General features: G+C 40.2%; 1 protein-coding gene and 2 long non-coding RNA genes across 4 annotated transcripts; all 3 read left to right on the forward strand.

The window, feature by feature from the left end:
* Positions 1–153: 153 nt before the first annotated feature.
* LOC308323310 (cytochrome P450 2K1-like) lies at positions 154–12,188 on the forward strand (the record flags this gene model as incomplete). Its single annotated transcript, XM_080775031.1, has 18 exons — positions 154–309; positions 692–854; positions 982–1,131; positions 1,245–1,405; positions 1,516–1,695; positions 1,783–1,924; positions 2,083–2,267; positions 2,417–2,558; positions 2,894–3,070; positions 9,250–9,437; positions 9,815–9,977; positions 10,087–10,236; positions 10,346–10,506; positions 10,612–10,791; positions 10,879–11,020; positions 11,189–11,373; positions 11,524–11,665; positions 12,001–12,188. 18 exons carry the CDS (start codon positions 154–156, stop codon positions 12,186–12,188), a joined length of 2,955 nt encoding a protein of 984 aa, XP_080631157.1.
* A 5,620-nt stretch (positions 12,189–17,808) lies between these two features.
* LOC308324078 lies at positions 17,809–19,774 on the forward strand. 2 transcript variants are annotated; one of them, XR_013964875.1, is made up of 3 exons: positions 17,809–17,872; positions 19,032–19,262; positions 19,679–19,774. It is a non-coding gene; the product is annotated as an uncharacterized lncRNA (long non-coding RNA). The 2 variants fall into 2 exon arrangements; XR_013964876.1 differs by lacking the exon at positions 17,809–17,872 and adding an exon at positions 18,804–18,854.
* Positions 19,775–19,829: 55 nt separating this feature from the next.
* LOC308324077 lies at positions 19,830–21,907 on the forward strand. Its single transcript, XR_013964874.1, has 3 exons — positions 19,830–19,950; positions 20,382–20,462; positions 21,633–21,907. It is a non-coding gene; the product is annotated as an uncharacterized lncRNA (long non-coding RNA).
* The last annotated feature ends 293 nt before the right edge of the window (positions 21,908–22,200 follow it).

The raw sequence follows: 22,200 nt of genomic DNA on the forward strand, positions 1-22,200 counted from the left end.
CAGTTGCACCAGTTGCAAACAAACAAACAAGAGAGAGTTACTTTAGAATTCAGGGGAAGCACGATTTGCCAGCTCACTTCAGGGATGCAAGTTGAGAGTTTGAATACAATGCGTTTTTTAGAAGATCATCTTTTACAGTCTGCCAGTTCAATCATGCTGCTGGGAGCTGTTGTTTTCCTGTTTGTTCTCTACCTCCTCTCCTCCAGCACCCAGGAACAAAGGAAGGAACCTCCAGGACCCAGGCCTCTGCCTCTGCTTGGAAACCTACTGCAGCTGGATCTCAGTAGTATACACACCTCCCTTTGTCATGTAAGATTGTGTTAACCATATGTATGTGTTCCTTTGTTTCATACCGTCTGTGACAAGCAAAAACACCTGTAAATGAAATTATATTGACTCACTGTAAGTAAACATTATTATCAAATGAGTCTCTTAAAACATATTGCACTCTGAGCACTGTTTTCCAAACATCTTTCCAGAGAATTTCTGAAAATGTAAAACAATTAAGAAATTCTCACTCGCAAAAAAAAGGGAAAAAAGTTGAAGAACTTGTGGAAATAGCAGATCTACAAGCTCCGAAAGTATCACATCGCGACAGGTTTTGAACTTGTAGATCTGCTATTTTCAGCTCAAAGGTTTGGGAACCACTGCTGTAGAGCATGATTTTACACATCTCACACTTTCTCTGTAGCTGGCCAAGAAATATGGACCAGTGTTCACAATCCACCTTGGACATAAGAAAGTAGTGGTCCTGGCAGGATACAAGACAGTCAAACAGGCTCTGGTCAACTATGCTGAGGAGTTTGGAGACAGAGAGATCACTCCTGTATGGTATGACTGGAGTAAAGGACATGGTAAAGTTCTGTATGTTTTGTGTAACTCAGTTCATTTGTCATTTTCTGCCTTGGACAAGGCTAATGTTTTTTTTGTTTGTTTTTTTGGTGCGTGTGCGTGTGTGTGCGTGTGTGCGCGCGCGCATAGGTATAATTTTGACCAATGGTGAGTCCTGGAAAGAGATGAGGCGCTTTGCCTTGACTAACCTGAGAGACTTTGGCATGGGAAAGAGGATGAGTGAAGAGAACATCATACAGGAATGTCATTACCTGATTGACACAATTGAAAAACATGAAGGTAACTAAATGTTGTGAACAGTGAAAGTCATAATGCCACATAAAAATAAATGTTCATTTCAAAATAAATATTAAATGCATAACTTGACCTAATATGGATTTTGTTTGTCACAGGCAAAGCCTTTGATTCAACCCAGGCAGTGACTTATGCAGCGTCCAATGTTATATCAGCCATTGTCTATGGAGACAGGTTTGAATACACTGATCCTGTGTTCCAAGCAATGGTGGACGGAGACAATGAAGCTGTACGTCTTACAGGATCAGCTGCCATTCAGGTAAAAAAGGACAATCTGTTATTATAGTCTTTAATCTGTATTAATTTAGTCATTATGTCATGGAAACCATGGTGTAACCCTAACTTTAAAATGTCTTATTTGCATTACAGGTGTACAATGTCTTTCCCTGGCTCGGCCCTTGGATGAAAACCTGGAGGCTCCTGATGAAGATTATTGAAAACAACAGAGAGGAGACAAGGAGACTAATTAGGGGTCTGAAGGAAACTCTGAACCCTCAAATGCTCAGAGGCTTTATAGATTCATTCCTGATGCGGAAGAAGGGTTTGGAGGTAAAATACAAATTCTAGTAGTGCTCTTACGCTACTATTGTACCCATCAACACTTATTTTACTTTGTCACCTGTCTGTTGATTTTAGGACTCTGGAATCATGGATTCACATTATCATGATGACAACCTGGTCAACAGTGTGATGAATTTGTTTGTAGCTGGAACTGATACTACAGGAAATACAATTAGATGGGGTCTACTGTTGATGGCCAAGTACCCTCATATTCAAGGTAGACTATGACATTACTATGACATATCTGATAACAGATATGAGCCGACAAATACTATAGCTTTTATAGCTCTATAGCTTTCTCTGGTGAAATTCTATTTAAAGTGCTTATGAGACGGTAGAATTATTGTAATGCTTATTCCTTTCCCGTTTTCCCAGATGAGGTTCAGGAAGAGCTTAGCAGGGTGACGGGAAGTCGTCAGGTGCGTGTTGAGGACAGGAAGAACCTACCCTACACTGATGCTGTTATCCATGAGATCCACAGAGTAGCCAACATTGTTCCTTTGTCAATTCCTCACATCACTAGCCAAGATGTCACCTTCCAGGGCTATTTCATCAAGAAGGTAAATTACTTTTAAATTACAATTAAAAAAAATATATATATATATATATATATATTTGTGCATGACATACGATATGTCCATCTGAAAACATGAAACAATACTCAATGTTTTGGGTCATCATGTAATAGACCTGTTATCTTTGGGAACAGGGAACTCCTGTGATTCCTCTACTTACTTCTGTCCTGAATGATGAGACTGAATGGGAAAGTCCACACACGTTTAACCCCAATAACTTTCTGGATAAAGAGGGCCAGTTTGTCAAGAGAAAAGCCTTCATGCCCTTTTCTGCAGGTAATTGCCTTAGTATTTTTCAGTATTGAGTGTGAATGTTGCAGTTTTGCCAGGCATATTGTAATTATCTCTGCCAAGCTGTGCCTAAATGTGTCGGTGAGGGCTATTTCTTACAAGAATATTAACTTCCAAATCCAATCATATCCACATTGCAATTGCATGTTGAAGCCAAGGGCCTCAATAGAGCTCCAAAATCTAATAGAACTCCAAAAGTACTTTCACTTGTGCCCAATGGGGGGCGACACAAACACTTCCGCACACAGCTTCCTTGCGTCCTGATGGGTGCACCCCAGTTCAACCACAGTTCTAACAGTTGCAATAACCTATTTTTTCAGGTCGTAGGGCATGTCCAGGAGAGATCCTGGCCAAGATGGAGGTCTTCCTCTTCCTCACCTCTCTCCTGCAGCGCTTTCGTTTCACTCCTCCACCTGGGGTAACAGAGGATGAACTGGATCTGACGGCAACTGTTGGTTTCACCCTCGCCCCTTCACCTCATCAGCTATGTGCTGTCAGTCGCCTCTAAATAGGACGGTTCTTGCAGAATATTTTCCATTGTTGCATTGCTCATAAACAAGAACTTTGTAATGAATAGTGTTAGTGTAGGTAAATGGATTTGAGCCAATGTTCAGACACCATCACTCATGTACAGTATTACTGTCCGTGTCATTTATAGTATTATGCTACGATCAAAGGCTGATTTAAAGGTATAGGAAATACATAATAGAATGTTAATAGAACTACAGTTTATCTCAGTATTTGGACAGTATAATAACACAGAAGTAGAACATTCACTCAAGCAATGCAACCTGATATCCACAGATGTATTTATTATTTTAATGCACTACTATGTATTCCGTACAGCATAAACTTGTTTATATTTGACAGGTCTTTCTTAAATAATTTCCCATTACTGTATTGGATGATCATGAATAGATCTGTCAATGGTTATTGCATTCATTTCTTGCTGCCACAGTTGTATTGTTCATCAGCTCTTTAAGCTGCAGTCCATAACCTTCATGTCCTAGCCGGGACTTGAAACCAGGTTCCCTGCTAGCCCCTCTCGGAACCCTACATAAAGCTTTTATGAAATTTGATTGTCGGTAAAGTAATCAAAGTGTCAGAAACTTTACTACATTTGGGTTCTGCTTGCGGGGCTAGTTCCCTGCATGAGTGCTGACATTCTATTGTTGTGGTACTAACTGAACTTGTCTTTCAGAAGATTAATTGCAGCATAATCACATATCAACCATTATTGGTCCTATACCTGATCACATAATATACATTTCTCAATAGAAGTGAAGGAAGGAGACCAACTACAACCACCACAGTTTTTGGTTGGATTGTATTAACTGACATATGTTGACTTGATGGTCAAGATAAAATGGTCCCTCCTGTGCATTGTGAGCACGTGCAGGTCGGCTCTCAATAACTCAATTACGTAGCTCAATGGTAAAAATGTCAGCACGCAGAAAACCAGGTTCAAATCCAGGGTCGAAGAGGCTTCATGACACTTAAATGACAACAAAACCGAAATAATTATCTTTGGCCATGACACGCCTATCCCTCCCCATACTTTTGGCACTTTCACGCCCAACATCCGTCCCCATGTTAAAAACCTTGCCATAATTATCGGCAGCTCATTTAAATTCGACCATATCTCCCCTATCTTGGCCTCATTTGGCTCCCTGTCAAATTTAGGATTGATTTTACATTTTTGATAATTGCTTTTAAATCCCTCAATGGGCTGGCCCCCTTTTATTTGGCAGAACTTCTTGAACACCATAAGGCGGTCAGCGCACCTTTCACTATTGACCCCCAAAAAAGCCCTACTTAAAACCAGGGGAGACCGTGCTTTTGCTGTGGCTGTCCCCAGAGCCATCTAATCTAAGGCTCTGGCTGCCCCTAGGCTCTGGAATAGCCTTCCTCTTCACATCAGATTCGCCCAGTCCATTGAGACTTTTAAGTCTTTGAGACCCATTTTTTTTTTGTCTTTTAATCACAGCCTAGTTTATTTCCAAACTCTTATCTTAGTGTATTATTATATCCATATGTACCCGCTTGATATTGATGTATTTATCTTATTTGATTGTATTGTTGATGCACAGTATATGTTTTTGAGTGGTGCAACCACTCCAAGGAACAGCTTTGTCCGTGGTCACCTATACGATCACCTATGTATGTATGAGCATCATATGAGTACCAGTAGGGGCGCTGTTGCCTGCTAATGAGAGAGAGAGAGAGAGAGAGAGAGAGTGAGAGCGAGAGAGAGAGAGATGTGGGAGGGGAGAGAGAGAGGGGAGTTGCACCACTCGGTTCACACGGGTGTGATTTTTTTTTACTTGTACAGCACTTTGGTCGATGACTGTTACTAGACTATCAATAAAGGCAGAAAATGCCCCAAGAAAATCTTGTGTGTATGTATATATATATATATATATATATATATATATATATATACACACATATATATATATATACACACACACACACACACACACACACACACACACACACACACACACACAACAACCTGCATCAAAATATTTGCTCTCTCTCTCTCCCATATATATATATGGGAGAGAGAGAGAGCAAATATTTTGATGCAGGTTGTTGTGTGTGTGTGTGTATATATATATATATATATATATATATATATATATCACCCATTCTTGAGATAAGGGACAAAACCTTTTTCAAACTGGATTTTTTTTTTTTTTAAGATACATTCAAATCAAATAGATGTATTTGTAGACACAGGTCTCAACTACCAATCTTGAGAAGGAACAGGTTTTTCGCATAACATTTCTTTCTAAAATGGGACATTTATGCACTTAATACCTGATTCATGTCAACTCCGTCAGACACACTAAAATCCCTTTTAATTGAATTTTATCATTTCAACAATAATATAAAGTCCTCAGTTATCTTATAATGGCTTTCAGTAATCAAGTTAAGTAATACAAATCTTTTAATATTATTTTGTTCCAATATCACACTATTATGAAATATCCAATTTCTCAAAACCGTCATTTCAACCTTTATTTTCAATATTATAACATGAAAACCATGTAAAAAAAAACAAAAACCATCATTACGTATCATTTCAGTTGGTGTTTCAATACATAAGCACAAAAGATTTGACAGCGAATTTTCTATTTCTTTGGAAATTAACAAAAACATCACGGGACGAACGTCTGACGGAGTTGACGAACATCTGACGGAGTTGACACGTTTAACTGATTTAGGTTCTAGACCACCTAGGATCTTGATTCTGGTGACTAATCCCACATTTTCAAGGATGAGGAATACAGTGGTACTATTTAGATTTGCCCTGTGAACATGGCAGCCATTTTTCAAAATGGCCGCCAACTTTCTGTTATTTCCCAATAACTCAAGTTCTACACCACCTAGGATCTTGATTCTGGTGACTAATCATACATTTTCAAGGATGTGGGATACATTGGTACTATTTAGATTTGTCCTGTGACCATGGTAGACATTTTTCAAAATGGCCGCCAACTTTCTGTTATTTCCCAATAACTCAAGTTCTACACCACCTAGGATCTTGATTCTGGTGACTAATCATACATTTTCAAGGGTGAGGAATACAGTTGTACTATTTAGATTTATCCTGTGACCATGGATGGTAGACATTTTCAAAAATGGTGGACCTGCTATTATTTTACCAATTTACTCAGGGAATATTATCAGAATAATATAAAATCTGTGAATACATTTCTTACCAAGAATTTTCTTCACCAATGTTTGTAAAGGTGTCTACTAACATATCCCACATTGGTTTCTATTTGACCACCCTAGGGGCATGTTTGACAGCTGCTGAAAGTTGGGTACCATCAACAACCAATATAAGGCTAAATGTTCTAAATCTCATTATGCTTTAAGTAGCATGTGGCATGTCAAACTAGGGGCTTTTCATGATTCTGGATCCATTCCAAGCATTAGTTTTGCACAAAAAACACTACGTTGGCTAAAAACGGCCATAGCCATCATCACAGATGTGATGAGGTCAGCACATGTCGGCACATTTGGGCAAGTGGCTATGGCCAAACTAGGGGGTCTATGGCCAAACTAGGGGTCAAACTCCTTGGGCTAAATTCGGTGAGGTGAACAGTGAGCAGTGAACAGTGAGCGAAAGACTGAAGACAGAAGATTTGGCTTCAGGACCATCAGGCAGGATGTGCAGACACTGAAGGCATCAGTGTCTTTCTGTGTCCCCAGCATGTCAACCAAAGCAATGTTACCAAATCAAAGGAGCCTTCACCTCATGTCACCTGGGGCTGGGTGAGCAATCGTATCCTGTATCTAAACTCACAACTAAATACAGACACTTGGCCAGACTGCCGTTTGAAAGGGTCAAACCCCTCATCCTGATTGGGGAAGACCACCCCACCTAATCACACCAACCGAACAAGTGAGGTTGGGGCCTCCAGGTGGGCCAGCAGCCATCTGCACAAGACTGGGCTGGACCCTGCAGGAAAGCAATCTCCAGCCAAGACAATGTAAGTTGACTATAACAGAGCCCCAGAACACAGAGCTCAGGAGAAGGATGGAGAAACACTGGCAGGAGGCCACCAAGATACAATGCCCCAGAGACCCAGAGTGTGCCACCACTGGCAGTAAGGAGATCAACTGCTGCAGCAAAGATGTCATGAAAGGCAAGTCTCCACCAAAAAAAACCCTGAACCTAATCGGGGTGTCAAGAGACCAAAGTTTCTCCCCCACAGTTCCCTGCAGTGGCCAGTGAAGTCAAACTGTGCATCTGTACCTGAAATGGGCAAGTCAAAGGCCAGAAAGCCCACCTCCTTTTAATGTCCTGTCAGTAGAAACTCAACCTGCACCTGAAATAAGCCCTTACCTCTCCCAGAGAAAGTTCATCCTTGAAAATGTAATGATTAGTCGCCAGAATCAAGATCCTTGGTGGTCTAAAACTTGAGTTATTGGTAAAATAACAGCAGGTTGGTGGTCATTTTGAAAAACAATGGCTGCCATGGTCACAGGACAAATCTAAATAGTACCACTGTATTTCTCATCTTTTAAAATGTATGATTAGTCGCCAAAATCAAGATCCTAGGTGGTCTAAAACTTGAGTTATTGTAAAATAACAGCAGGTGGCGGCCATTTTGAAAAAAAAAAGGCTGCTATGGTCACAGGACAAATCTAAATATTACCAATGTACCCCACATCCTTGAAAATGTATGATTAGTCACCAGAATCAAGATCCTAGGTGGTGTAGAACTTGAGTTATTGTAAAATAACAGCAGGTGGCGGCCATTTTGAAAAATGGCTGCCATGGTCACAGGGAAAGTCTAAATTGTACCACTGTATCCCTCATCCTTGAAAATGAGGTCTTAGTCACCAGAATCAAGATCCTAGGTGGTGTAGAACTTGAGTTATTGTAAAATAACATTAGGTGGCGGCTCTTTTGTAATATGGCTGCCATGGTCACCACGAGACAAATCTGTGATGGCCCCATAGCCAAAAATGTTCCTTAAGGCATGCTCTAACTGTGTGCCAAATTAGAATACTGCCCATTATTCAAAAACAATAATTTTATTGTTTTAGGAACACTTTTGTCAACTCCGTCAGATACACGTCAACTCCGTCAGACACAAAATCTGACGGAGTTGACGTCTGACGGAGTTGACAAAATGGCATTTGTTTTCATCTTAACCCTCTTTAGTACAATGTAGCCATTTTGTTTTTGCTTAATTTTGTTAGCTAAACCTAACCCCTAAACTAAAATAATAAACATTATTTTGGAATTCTTAACAAAGATCATAAAAATGTCCTGACGGAGTTGACATGTAAAAGCTGTGACCACATTGTTATCAACATTGTTTGTTTAAAATATCAAACAATTGAATGCTTGTCAGACCAGGTACTCCACTGTTGCAACAAATATAAATGGGACTTGGAAAAGGAGTCTTCAGGCTAAATCTGTGGACAATATTTTCTGATTAATTTAAGACTTTTAAAAAAACCTGACGGAGTTGACGGAGACGTGGGACGAACATTTGATAGGAGATATTTAATAGAAAATATAAATTAAAATTAACTCTGTATATTATTTGCTATGTTGTTGACAATCTACTTTAATTTAGTATGTATATTTATGTGATTGTGACAGTATTAGACACTTTTTTGGCAGTTTGAAATTGTGGCCACTTGCTGGGGACAGGCTAAATACAGGCCTTTTTGGGTACAGGGCCTGCTTTTAACTAATTCAGATGGAATATGAAAACAATTATAATGAAATTAAGGGCATAATAATACACAACTGTATTACACTTAACTTTGCAAGTGCTTTTATTTTTATGAATTAATTTATTTTTTACATAAAATAAGGCTCTTATGTGTGGGACATGTTTTTTCCACTTTTGTCCCTCATCTCAAGAATGAGTGATATATATATATATATATATATGGGAGAGATAGAGCAAATATTTTGATGCAGGTTGTTGTGGTTTCAGGTCTCCAGCCTGGACACCCAGTACTCCAAAATGAAACGCACCCAAAATTAAAGTTATTACCTCCAGCTGCATGCGTGGCTTTGGCATAATGCACCAGTTGCCACAAACAAAGAGAGTTACTTTAGAATTCAGGGGAAGCACGATTTGCCAGCTCACTTCAGGGACGCAAGTTGAGAGTTTGAATACAATGTGTTTTTTAGAAGATCATCTTTTACAGTCTGCCAGTTCAATCATGCTGCTGGGAGCTGTTGTTTTCCTGTTTGTTCTCTACCTCCTCTCCTCCAGCACCCAGGAACAAAGGAAGGAACCTCCAGGACCCAGGCCTCTGCCTCTGATTGGAAACCTACTGCAGCTGGATCTCAGTAGTATGCACACCTCTCTTTGTCATGTAAGATTGTGTTAACCATATGTATGTGTTCCTTTGTTTCATACCGTCTGTGACAAGCAAAAACACCTGTAAATGAAATTATATTGACTCACTGTAAGTGAACATTATCAAATGAGTGTTAAAACATATTGCACTCTGAGCACTGTTTCCCAAACATCTTTCCAGAGAATTTCTGAAAATGTAAAACGAAGTAATTCTCACTCGCAAAAAAAAGGAAAAAAAGTTGAAGAACTTGTGGAAATAGCAGATCTACAAGCTCCGAAAGTATCACATCGCGACAGGTTTTGAACTTGTAGATCTGCTATTTTCAGCTCAAAGGTTTGGGAACCACTGCTGTAGAGCATGATTTTACTGCACATCTCACACTTTCTCTGTAGCTGGCCAAGAAATATGGACCAGTGTTCACAATCCACCTTGGACATAAGAAAGTAGTGGTCCTGGCAGGATACAAGACAGTCAAACAGGCTCTGGTCAACTATGCTGAGGAGTTTGGAGACAGAGAGATCACTCCTGTATTCTATGACTTAAATAAAGGGCATGGTAAAGTTCTGTATGTTTTGTGTAACTCAGTTCATTTGTCACATCTTTTCTGCCTTGGACAAGGCTAATGTTTTTGTAAAAAAAAGTGTGCGTGTGTGCGCGCGTGCAGGTATAATTTTGGCCAATGGTCAGTCCTGGAAAGAGATGAGGCGCTTTGCCTTGACTAACCTGAGAGACTTTGGCATGGGAAAGAGGATGAGTGAAGAGAACATCATACAGGAATGTCATTACCTGATTGACACAATTGAAAAACATGAAGGTAACTAAATGTTGTGAACAGTGGAAGTCATAATGCCAAAAATAAATGTTCATTTCAAAATAAATATTAAATGCATAACTTGACCTAATATGGATTCTGTTTGTCACAGGCAAAGCCTTTGATTCAACCCAGGCAGTGACTTATGCAGCGTCCAATGTTATATCAGCCATTGTCTATGGAGACAGGTTTGAATACACTGATCCTGTGTTCCAAGCAATGGTGGACGGAGACAATGAAGCTATACGTCTTACAGGATCAGCTGCCATTCAGGTGTAGTACAATCTGTTATTATAGTCTTTAATCTGTATTAATTTAGTCATGTCATGGAAACCATGGTGTAACCCTAACTTTAAAATGTCATTATTTGCATTACAGGTGTACAATGTCTTTCCCTGGCTCGGCCCTTGGATGAAAACCTGGAGGCTCCTGATGAAGATTATTGAAAACAACAGAGAAGAGACAAGGAGACTAATTAGGGGAATGAAGGAAACTCTGAACCCTCAAATGCTCAGAGGCTTTATAGATTCATTCCTGATGCGGAAGAAGGGTTTGGAGGTAAAATACAAATTCTAGTAGTGCTCTTACGCTACTATTGTACCCATCAACACTTATTTTACTTTGTCACCTGTCTGTTGATTTTAGGACTCTGGAATCATGGATTCACATTATCATGATGACAACCTGGTCAACAGTGTGATGAATTTGTTTGCGGCTGGAACTGATACTACAGGAAATACAATTAGATGGGGTCTACTGTTGATGGCCAAGTACCCTCATATTCAAGGTAGACTAGTCTATGACATTACTATGACATACAGTATCTGATGACAGATATGAGCCGACAAATACTATAGCTTTTATAGCTCTATAGCTTTCTCTGGTGAAATTCTATTTAAAGTGCTTATGAGACGGTAGAATTATTGTAATGCTTATTCCTTTCCCGTTTTCCCAGATGAGGTTCAGGAAGAGCTTAGCAGGGTGACTGGAAGTCGTCAGGTGCGTGTTGAGGACAGGAAGAACCTACCCTACACTGATGCTGTTATCCATGAGATCCACAGAGTAGCCAACATTGTTCCTTTGTCAATTCCTCACATCACTAGCCAAGATGTCACCTTCCAGGGCTATTTCATCAAGAAGGTAAATTACTTTTAAATTACAATAAAAAACTATATATATATATATTATATATATATTTGTGCATGACATACGATATGTCCATCTGAAAACATGAAACAATACTCAATGTTTTGGGTCATCATGTAATAGACCTGTTATCTTTGGGAACAGGGAACTCCTGTGATTCCTCTACTTACTTCTGTCCTGAATGATGAGACTGAATGGGAAAGTCCACACACGTTTAACCCCAATAACTTTCTGGATAAAGAGGGCCAGTTTGTCAAGAGAAAAGCCTTCATGCCCTTTTCTGCAGGTAATTGCCTTAGTATTTTTCAGTATTGAGTGTGAATGTTGCAGTTTTGCCAGGCATATTGTAATTATCTCTGCCAAGCTGTGCCTAAATGTGTCGGTGAGGGCTATTTCTTACAAGAATATTAACTTCCAAATCCAATCATACCCAGATTGCAATTGCATGTTGAAGCCAAGGGCCTCAATAGAGCTCCAAAATCTAATAGAACTCCAAAAGTACTTTCACTTGTGCCCAATGGGGGGTGACACAAACACTTCCGCACACAGCTTCCTTGCGTCCTGATGGGTGCACCCCAGTTCAACCACAGTTCTAACAGTTGCAATAACTTATTTTTTCAGGTCGTAGGGCATGTCCAGGAGAGAGCTTGGCCAAGATGGAGGTCTTCCTCTTCCTCACCTCTCTCCTGCAGCGCTTTCGTTTCACTCCTCCACCTGGGGTAACAGAGGATGAACTGGATCTGACGGCAACTGTCGGTTTCACCCTCACCCCTTCACCTCATCAGCTATGTGCTGTCAGTCGCCTCTAAATAGATGGATAGTTATTGCAGAATACTGTGTTCTATTATTGCATTGCTCATGAACAAGAACTTTGATGATATGGTCATCCATAATGGATAGTGTAGGGAAAGGGACTTCAACCAATGGTTAACACCATCACTCATGTACAGTATTAGTGTTGGTGTAATTTATAGTAGTATGCTCAAAGGCTGATTGAAAGGTATAGGAAATGATAGAATTAGAAGAAAACTACAGTTGTGTCACTATTTGTACAGTAGACCTATAATTAATAATACTTGGAACAAACATTCACTAAGGAATGGAACGTGATACCCACAGCCATATCTTTTAATATTTTGATGTACATGTTAATATGCATGTACCTAATAAAGTGGTATCTATTTATGTGTTTCTTAAAAAGTTTTTTATTACTGTATTTGATGATCATAAAGAGATCTGTCAATAGTTATTGCATTCATTTCTTCAACTGCTACAGTTGTATTGTTCTATTTCCATAGAAATAGATCATTACATTTTAACCTTCATGCTAAATCACTTGTCAACCACTAGGTGCCCTACCTGACCACAGGATACAAGAGAAGAGCAATTAGGTAGTAGATAAACCACAACCATCACAGTTTTTGGTTGTATTGTATTCACTGATATATCGTTAACAACAGTTGATGCTAAAATAGTTTATTAGAGAACTAAAATACTCCACTAACCCTATAATTATGAATTCTATTTCTAATACGCAGAGCCGAAGAGTTCTGATGATCCTCATGGGGGCTCCCCGCAGCCCCGCCTCCCTGCACCCCCCCCCCCCCCCCCGCAGCGGTGGAAAATTGAACCCTGCGCTCATCTGTTTTTTGAGACCTTTATTTAGTTTATGTCTGGAGCCTGTTCTTGTTTTGTTTGTGTAACCCAGGTTTACTGTATGTATTTGTATCTGGTTGTATGCATGCATTTGTATGGTCACAGGTACTGCATCAGTTTACAGCTCATCGCTCACTCACTCAGTCACACCAGTTTCAATCAGCAATCATCACCACACCCTAATCATCACCACACCCTAGTATAAAGCACAGCCATTTTGTCTCAGTCAGTGAGGTGCACATCACTGGCTGTGGCAGGTCTGTATCCCCTTTCTTCTGCAAACATTTTACCATTTTACTCTTCCTTAACAATACATGACATTAACACTGACCCTGATCATTGATTTTAGACTCTAAATACTGAACTGAACTGATGAACTGAACTGATGAGCTGAACTGGTTGAACTGAATTGGTGAGTTTGTATGATTTGTTTGAAATGATGATTATTTGAAATGTTTGTTTGAAATGTTGTTTGTTTGAAGTGTTGTGGCTTAAAAAAAAAACATACAGTAAACTGGGTTACATTTGCCCCGTTTATTTTGAAACCATTACACTCACACAAAAGACAAAACAAACTCCTACCATAATATCAATGTAACTGCCAGTGACAGTTTGTTCTGCAATAATTTATTTAGTTTGAAGTCTGTTTATTCTTTATTTATTGTTTGTCTTATTTTGTTGTTTGTTTGGATACTTCTTGGCATACTTTTACTTTGACACCTCCTGTTACCTATCCATACATAGCTGAAGCCTGTTAGCTTCACTCACCTCAGACCAATAGACTCATTTCACACAGCCAGACTCCAGAGTGAGCAGAGGGAGAGAGCACGTGTGTGTGTGTGTGTGTGTGTGTGTGTGTGTGTGTGCGTGTGTGTGTGTGTGTGTGTGTGTGTGTGTGTGTGTGTGTGTTTGCACCAGACCACACGGTATGAAAGGTTTGACTGTTTATGTGACTCTTATTATGTTTGTAGCCTACTCTTATTCATTAAGCAGTGTTAAAGCCTGTGACATTTGCAGTTGTAGTGAACTTTTAGTGACTGAAGTTGTCTATTGTCTACAGTGCCTGTCCGTCACACTATGTGTAAATGTGACCATCGGTGACTGTTGATGTGCCCTGAGGTTCAAGTTGGTTATGCGGAGTGAGGTATACACGATTATTTATTTGTCTAGTTTCCATTTGGAGTATATCATTCATGATTGTATTTGTTTGGTTTTCGTTTGGTTGTGGTACTTTTGGTTATTGTGCATTTTCCTTGTCTTATAATTGAAATGACTTGAGTTTTGTATCACTGTATTTATAATTGACCATAAATTAACCATTTTTATTGATTGTACTGCTGAAGTGACAAGTTTATTGCACAGATTTTAGTAGTGAAACTATGAGATTATTCGATTGTAACTGTATTTATTCTATATCCTTATAGTTTTCACCCAAAGACCACCCAAACTTGTCATTCTTTCATCAATCGAGGGGCTGCTACAATCAACCTGTTGCAGTCATCATCAATCACCATCGACAAACAACTACAAGTGAGTAAACAACAAGACGCCCAAGTCCCAAAGTGTGAGCACGTTGTTGAACTGTATATCTCTGGTGATAAAAGAAAGGCATATTGGCCCTACATTCAAGTTGAAATCTTCACTCTGATACGGACACAAGTATTGAAATTGGATCGATTGGAAGGATCTAACCAAGTAACCATAATGGATGCGTCACGCTATTGAAGCTAATGAAATGAGCGATACCATGCGGATGAATGAACGCGCAGAGCGCGACATTTAATGTGGATTGGAATGAATTGATGTCGCTATTAAGCAAGCTTTGTGCAACGCTAAGTTTGGATCTGGAAAATAAGCGCTGCTGTTGTATTCTAAATACGGACGTCACGTCACGTTTTACTGATGTCTGTAAATGAAGCGGATGAATTACTCCAGTATGAAAGAGGCCTGTCCGTGTGTTTGCTAATACAAAAACAGCTTAATTGATATAAGCATCAAAGCAATATTTTAAGTACTTTTTATTAGCAAGTGCATTCCATAGCGCTGGACCACATCATGAACCTGCGACGGGAACAGTTCCTATGTAGTAAAAGATTATATGAAAGAAATAAAATATTTAACTGGTTTATATTTTACAATTTTAGTTATAGATGGCAAGTATAATGTTAAGGAATATTTGTCTTATTAGCCAGAGATTCTGATGTCTTTCTTTCTTTCTTTCTAGATGTAGATGGAGATGACTGTAGATGCTGCTGGAACAGTGAACCTGGTCTCATGTGTGAACCACCCCATCCTGGCTGCTGTCCATGTGGACATTATGAGTGTTTGTATAGAGAGAAGCATGGTTGAAGAGCTTTGCATATCAGTCGTTTCTTGCTGCTGCCAAAGTCAAATTGTGATATCTGTAGTGTTTAGTTCATGGCCGCTTATGAGATCTAGATATAAGTACACCTGACTGGTGGAATAGCCTTGTGATGCATACAGGCTTTTTCCAGTGGTGGAAACTCAAACTTTTTACTTAAATAAAAGTAGGCAATACTGCAATATAGAAATACTCCGTTACAATTCAACATGTACTCTAGTAAAGGTACAAAGGTTTTGGTATAAAATGTACTTAAAATACCAAAAGTAATTATTAATAATTACTCATTATGCAAAATGTCTCATCTCAAGTTTTCAAATGTATAAAAATATTTTGAAAATAGCAGATCTAGAAGCTCATATGTGTCTTATTGTATTGTGAGCTTGTAGATGTTTTTAATGTAAAATAATAAATAAAGTAAAATTAAGGGTTAGGGTTATTCATTTTTAATGCCTTTATCGGCCGATAATATCGGACATCCCTAACAAAAACATATATCAAACGTGTCAATACATTTCAAAGAATGCCACAACTTCACCAATAAATAAATAAACATCCACATGTTCCATAAATTAAATGCCACAAAGGTTTGCCGAAAAAATGAAGAAATTACAAAAAATACGTTTCTTAAACATCTTCTGCCGTATGTCCATAGAACTTCAGCTCTGTTGCAGCAAGCCAGTACAATGTGTCATTGTCTAGGTCACCTAAGCCACGATCACCATTCGGTGGCCGGTATTTGGGGCAAATGGTCATTACGTGTTCCACAGTCTGTAGTGGATCCTCGCATTCACAGTGGGCACTGTCCGAGATGTCCCACTTCTGCTTTGAGGGTTGTCCACTCCTTGCAGGGGAGGTGCTGGCAAAGAACATATTTGGGGTCCTCGATGTATTCCACTGGTCCCTCTGTCTTGCCTTCACCCAGGATGCCTTGGAGGTGTCAGCTGGTGTTGTGTGGAGCAGTTCCTGGGCCTGTGTGGCAAAGGGGCACAGTGACTTGAGGCACGTGTGCTGTGGCAAAGGTCGCCGTGACTTGGTGTGTGTGTGTGTGTGTGTGTGTGTGTGTGTTGTGGCAAAGGGCACCGTGACTTGAGGCACGTGTGCTGTGGTGTCTCTGACGACCTTGTGGAGGAGATGGCTGGGATTCACTCAGCTGTGCCTTCTCAGTGAGGGCCAGCGTGGCTGCTTCTCGTCTGACCTCTGTTGGAGTGATTCCAGCGAGAACAGGCAGGCAGTTTGTTTGGGGTGGCCCATCCGGTGTTGAGGGCAGCATCCAGCTTCTTGACATGAGAGCTACGGCTCCAGACTGGGACACAGTACTCGGGTCGTCTGCATAGCCATACTTCATTGATGTTGTTGCAGGGAGGTCATGGATGTAGTTGTTAGTGTTGAACAGCAGTTACTGGTGTGGAACCGAAAAGCTTCACAAACATGCCAAAAAATTCTAGTTTTGAACCTTTTTAATCTAGTTTATTTTCAAATAAATTAGTTTTTACTGTTTTGTGAAGCAACTTTGGGTACCTTGAAAAGTGCTATATAAATTGTATGTATTATTAAAAAAACAGACACACAGCAATTGTCGCCACACAGACATCACAAATTCCTATTGGCAGCAGCAACAAGTGAGTGATGTGCAAAGCTATTCATAGAATATAACCACCATGTCTTCATTCCAGATGCTGCGAGGCTCAACCGGAGCCCCTACAGGTGGACATCTGCAGTTCTCGCTGTCCATGGATGAATCTGCATGGGGGGCTCTGAAGGCGGCTCAAAGTAAGAAACCACTTAGACTTTTCTATTACTGCGAGTGTTATGGTCGGCTTCTGTTTTAAATGTTCTCTATACATTTTGTGTATGATGTGAAAGGACACAATGTACGTATATCTGGCTCTTGGTCACTTAAATTAATCTTTCTTTCTTTCTTAGGGTGGATGGGTCGTGGTAGACGTCGTGGAAGGACAGAGATCCGTTCCTCTGAGGACTTCTGATGAGCTGTGAGTAGGAATATTTCTTGTTGGGATGGATATCTGTTGTATTGTTATGGTACGAAGTATAGCATGGCAGTATGATTCCTCCTAGTGGCACTGGTTGAATGTCTGTCAGCTCTCCAAGCTAATCAAAGTCTTAATGACACTTTTTTTTTTTAACCACTTCAACCCCAGCATCTCTATTCTGGGGGGAGCGTTCAGCCAAATTAGCAGATCTACAAGCTCACACCGCATTGCAACGTGTTGTGAGCTTGTAGATCTGCTATGTTTGGCAAATCAATTTGTGTAGAGTGAAATCGGAGCATATACCAAATGCTCTCTTTAAAGGTCTGTTTTATCAAATCTATAGAGGGTTTAAGTGGTTCTGAATATGCAGCTCAACAAAACAAAAGCTAATTTAGTCCTTATTTCTTTCTTTCTTAGGACTGAGATCTGTGTAGATGCCGGAGGACTTCGGACCTGGGCCTGCCCGGTGAGGAACCGCACAGTAAGAACCGCTCTAGGCCTTTCACGATTATGAGGTTTCTTTTTTTTTTTTTTTTCTTGCGGCTTACGCCTTTTATTGGTTTTTTGAAGGGATAGACAGTAGGCTGACAGGAAACGGGAGAGAGATGGGGGAAGACATGCAGTAAAGGCCGTGTCGGGCTCGGGAGTCAAACCCGCGGCACACTGCGACTGGATTACCAGTCGGGTGCCCAGACGGTTACGCCACCGCCTGGGCCATGAGGTTTCTTTTTACTGGACGATTATTGTCGCTCAATTAAATATTTAAGTGTGGCCCGGATGGTTAGCTCAACTGTCTGGGCACCTATGCTGCCAAGCCAGCCAGATGGTGTGCTGCGGGTTCGACTCCCGACGGCCTTTGCCGCGTGTCACTCCCCATCTCTTCCCCCTTCCCTGTCTATATACTGTTCACTATCAGTAAAGGCATAAAAAGCCCCAAAACCAACATGAGGGCTACGGCTCCAGACTGGGGCACAGTACTCAGCGGTGGGGAACACCAGAGCCTCGGTACCGGCTGGACGCCGTATCGGTGCGGCACAGGCGGTAGTCTTTCTCTTGACGCTGTCAGGTGTTTAAAGGACAGTGTTCTGTCCAGCTTCACCGCAAGATATGATGGGGAGGAGTGGGACTGTAAAAATATACAAATGACACCACTGCTATCACCGAAGAACACACCCTATGGCTATGACCCTAATTGATCACGTCTAGGAATTTCAACAATTTAGGCAGTTCTCACATCCAGAGTGACTTACAGTAAGCAACAACACATAGTAATGCATCAAATTCATAAACAATTGTCATCAAGAATAAGTATAGACTATCCAGACTATTGGCGGCAACAACAAGGGAGTGATGTGCGAAGCTCTTTTCTATGAAGCCATTCATAGACGATAACGGCCATGTCTTTCTTCCAGATGTACTGCAGGTCTCTCCAGGAATCTGCATTCCTCTGAAGACGACTCAAAGTAAGACCCTGTTAGGCCTGTCAAAAAGAACCCTAACTGAAACGTTTATTACTGTAAGTGATATGTTTAGCTTCTGTTTAAATGTTCTCTATAAATCAAAGTTTTATGTATATATGTTGTGACAGGATAGAATATATATCTGGCTCTTGGTCACTCTAATCAATCTTTCTTTGTTAGGATGAAGATCACGGTAGACGTCGCTGGAACGCGGCTGCTGGACAGGGAGTGCACACACATACACACACACACATACACACACACACACACAGAAAGGCTAATTTGGTGTGTTTTTTTTTCTTTGTTAGAATGGAGATATCGATAGACGATCTGATGTTCCCTGGACAGAGATCCGTTCCAAAGCTCCCCCCCCCCCCCCCCGGGGGCTTCCTCAGAGGACTCTGATGAGCTGTGAGTAGGAATAGTTCTTGCTTGTTTCTGAGGATGGATAACTGCTTTTGTACTGTTATGGTACGAAGAATGGCATCATTTACAGTAATCCAAATGTTTTAAATATTTTAGGATAAATCTAAATCTGCACAATAGTTTGAGAGTCAATATCTCATATCATGAGCGTGCATCTTGGTCTTTGTAACAACTTGAATACAAATTACAAAAGATGTTGAGGACTGTACATGTGTTGATGCCTCCTAGTGGCACTCTGGTTGAATGTCTGTCAGCTTTTCAAGCTAATCAAAGTCTTTGACACTTTTGTTAACCACTTCAACCCCAGCATCCCTATTCCGTTCAGCAAAAATAGCAGATCTACAAGCTCACACTGCAACGTGTTGTGAGCTTGTAGAGCTAATGGTTTCTTTCTCTCTCAGGATGGAGATCATAGACACAGCTGGAGGCTGGAGCCTCTAGAGATGGAGATCTGCAGGTCTGTCCATGGATGGGAGGACGGAGGACGGAGATCTGCAGACGCTGGACGACTTCGGACCTGGGCCTGGATGGATGGGAGGACGGAGGACGGAGATCTGGGTAGACGCTGGATGACTTCGGACCTGGGCCTGGATGGATGGGAGGACGGAGGACGGAGATCTGGGTAGACGCTGGAGGACTTCGGACCTGGGCCTTCTCAGTGAGGAACTCAACGGTACGAACCGCTTTAGGGTTAGGGCTTTTTTAGGCTTCGTAAAAAGCCAATAATCGTCCGTTACCGATAATTGGTCGATCCCTATTCTTAAACGTTACTGTAAGTGCATGTGTATGTTGTGACAGGACACGCGCACACACACAGCAAAGCTAATTTGGGCTGTGTTCTTTCGTTCTTTGTTAGAATGGACACATTTAGAGCTTGTAGATCGGTTGCTTGCATTATTTCTTTAAAATGTTTGACAATATATGAACATTTTCAACATGGAGACGATTATGACTCTAAAAAAGTATCTCAAATACTTGGCGATTAGGTAATTGTGACAGGCCTAAATCCTTCTCGTTGTGTTTTTTTATATCATGTTCTGTAATCAGTTAGGGTTGACTATAGACTTTTTTTAGGAATCATCATGGAATCATCTTTTTTTTTAGGATCATCATGCCGGTGAAGAGCACGTTTCTAGCCGATGGAGCAACTATTTCTGATCACCTTTGGAGTTACATCACAGCAAGGTAACTATACAACACACGCACACACACTATGATCATGACATGACATCAGCTTGTGACTGCAACTTGTTCCTGTTCGCAGATGACTCGGCACTGCTAGTCTCGGACAGGAACAAACTGCAGGTTGGCCCTCAGCTCTGAACTCGGTAGAATCTGCACCTGGCTCGCTGATAACAAACTATCTTTACACCTGGGAAAAACTGAATCCATTCTCTTTGGATCTAATAGTAATCTCAGCAAGGCAAATGACTTCTTGGTTAGAGTTGGTGACAATGTTATCACACGTAAAGATGAAATTACCTACCTAGGTTCCACCCTGGAGGCTAATCTTTCCGGTGATAAAATGGCCACCAACGTAATCAAAAAAGTCAACCAAAGAACAAGATTCCTTTGCAGGATCTCCTCACTGGTCAACAAAAACACCTTGAAGACCTTAACAGGAGCCCTCGTACAAGGTTTCTTTGACTATGCATGCACCTCCTGGTACCACAGCACCTCAAAGGCCCTTAAAACTAGGCTCCAGACCTCCCAAAACAAACTGGTCAGGCTCCTACTTGGCCTCACCCCCCGAACCTACCTCACTCCTGCCCACTTTGACTGGCTGGAATGGCTTAGGGTCGACGACAGAGTACAGCATCTTGCAATGGGTCTGGTCCAGAAGATTCGATACACCACCAAGATACCCATGTACCTGTCTAGATACTTCCTTTATGTTAACGAAGTCCACACCCACAACACCAGAGGGAGTGCAACGAACCATGTACAACCCAGATTCGGCACAAACAAGGGACTAAATTATTTTCACTCCTATGCCACCAAAATGTGGAACGCCCTACCAACAGTCATTAAGACATGTGAATCCCTTGACTCCCTTTTTCCCCTCACTGTATAAGTTTATTTTCCCTTTTTACCTCCTTTATGATGAATTCCTGTTCTGTTCTTTGACTATATAGAAGTGTCTTATTTGTACGTCTCTATGTTTTGATAAATTGAACATGGTGGACCCTCTTGTAAACAAGTGTAATGCTTAATTGGGTCGTCCACTTACAGTTAACAGTCTTTGTATTGAGTTTGTGCTTGACATGTACTGTAATTCTGCAAACTGTTAATAATATTTCAATCAATATTGTTTTATGAACAAAGTAGTAATGAGCATTTCTTTCTTTTCTTTAGGACGTTGCTGGTCTCCTGTGTGGCTCCATCTGGAGGTCACCAGGGTTCTGAGTCACTCAGATCCTGACTGGTAGTGGTGATATGTAGATGTGATCAATCAGGGCTCTAAACAATAAAATAATAAACCAATATAAATAACTAGATAATAATATAAATAAATGGATAAAACGAACGATAAAAAAATAGATTATAGTAAAATAAAAGTAAATTAAAATAGTAAAATAAAAGTAAATTAAAATTAGTAATACATAAAATAAAATTAGTAATGGCATAATAATGGATAAAATAAATATAATTAGTAATATAGACAATAATACATAAAATAAATGTAATTATCAATATAGTAATGCATAAAATTAGTAATAACTAATACATAAAATAAATAAATGCATAAAAAATAAAATTAGTAATAACAGTAATACATAAAACAAAACAATTTTTAATGCATGAAGTAAAATTAGTAATAACATAGTAATACATCAAATAAATACAATTAGTAATATAGTTATACATAAAATTAGTAATAACATAGTAATATATAAATTCAATTACTTTGTGTTATAGAATG

Source organism: Protomyctophum bolini (assembly GCF_963924005.1).
Source record: "Protomyctophum bolini genome assembly, chromosome: 11".
Taxonomy (NCBI): Eukaryota; Metazoa; Chordata; class Actinopteri; order Myctophiformes; family Myctophidae; genus Protomyctophum; species Protomyctophum bolini.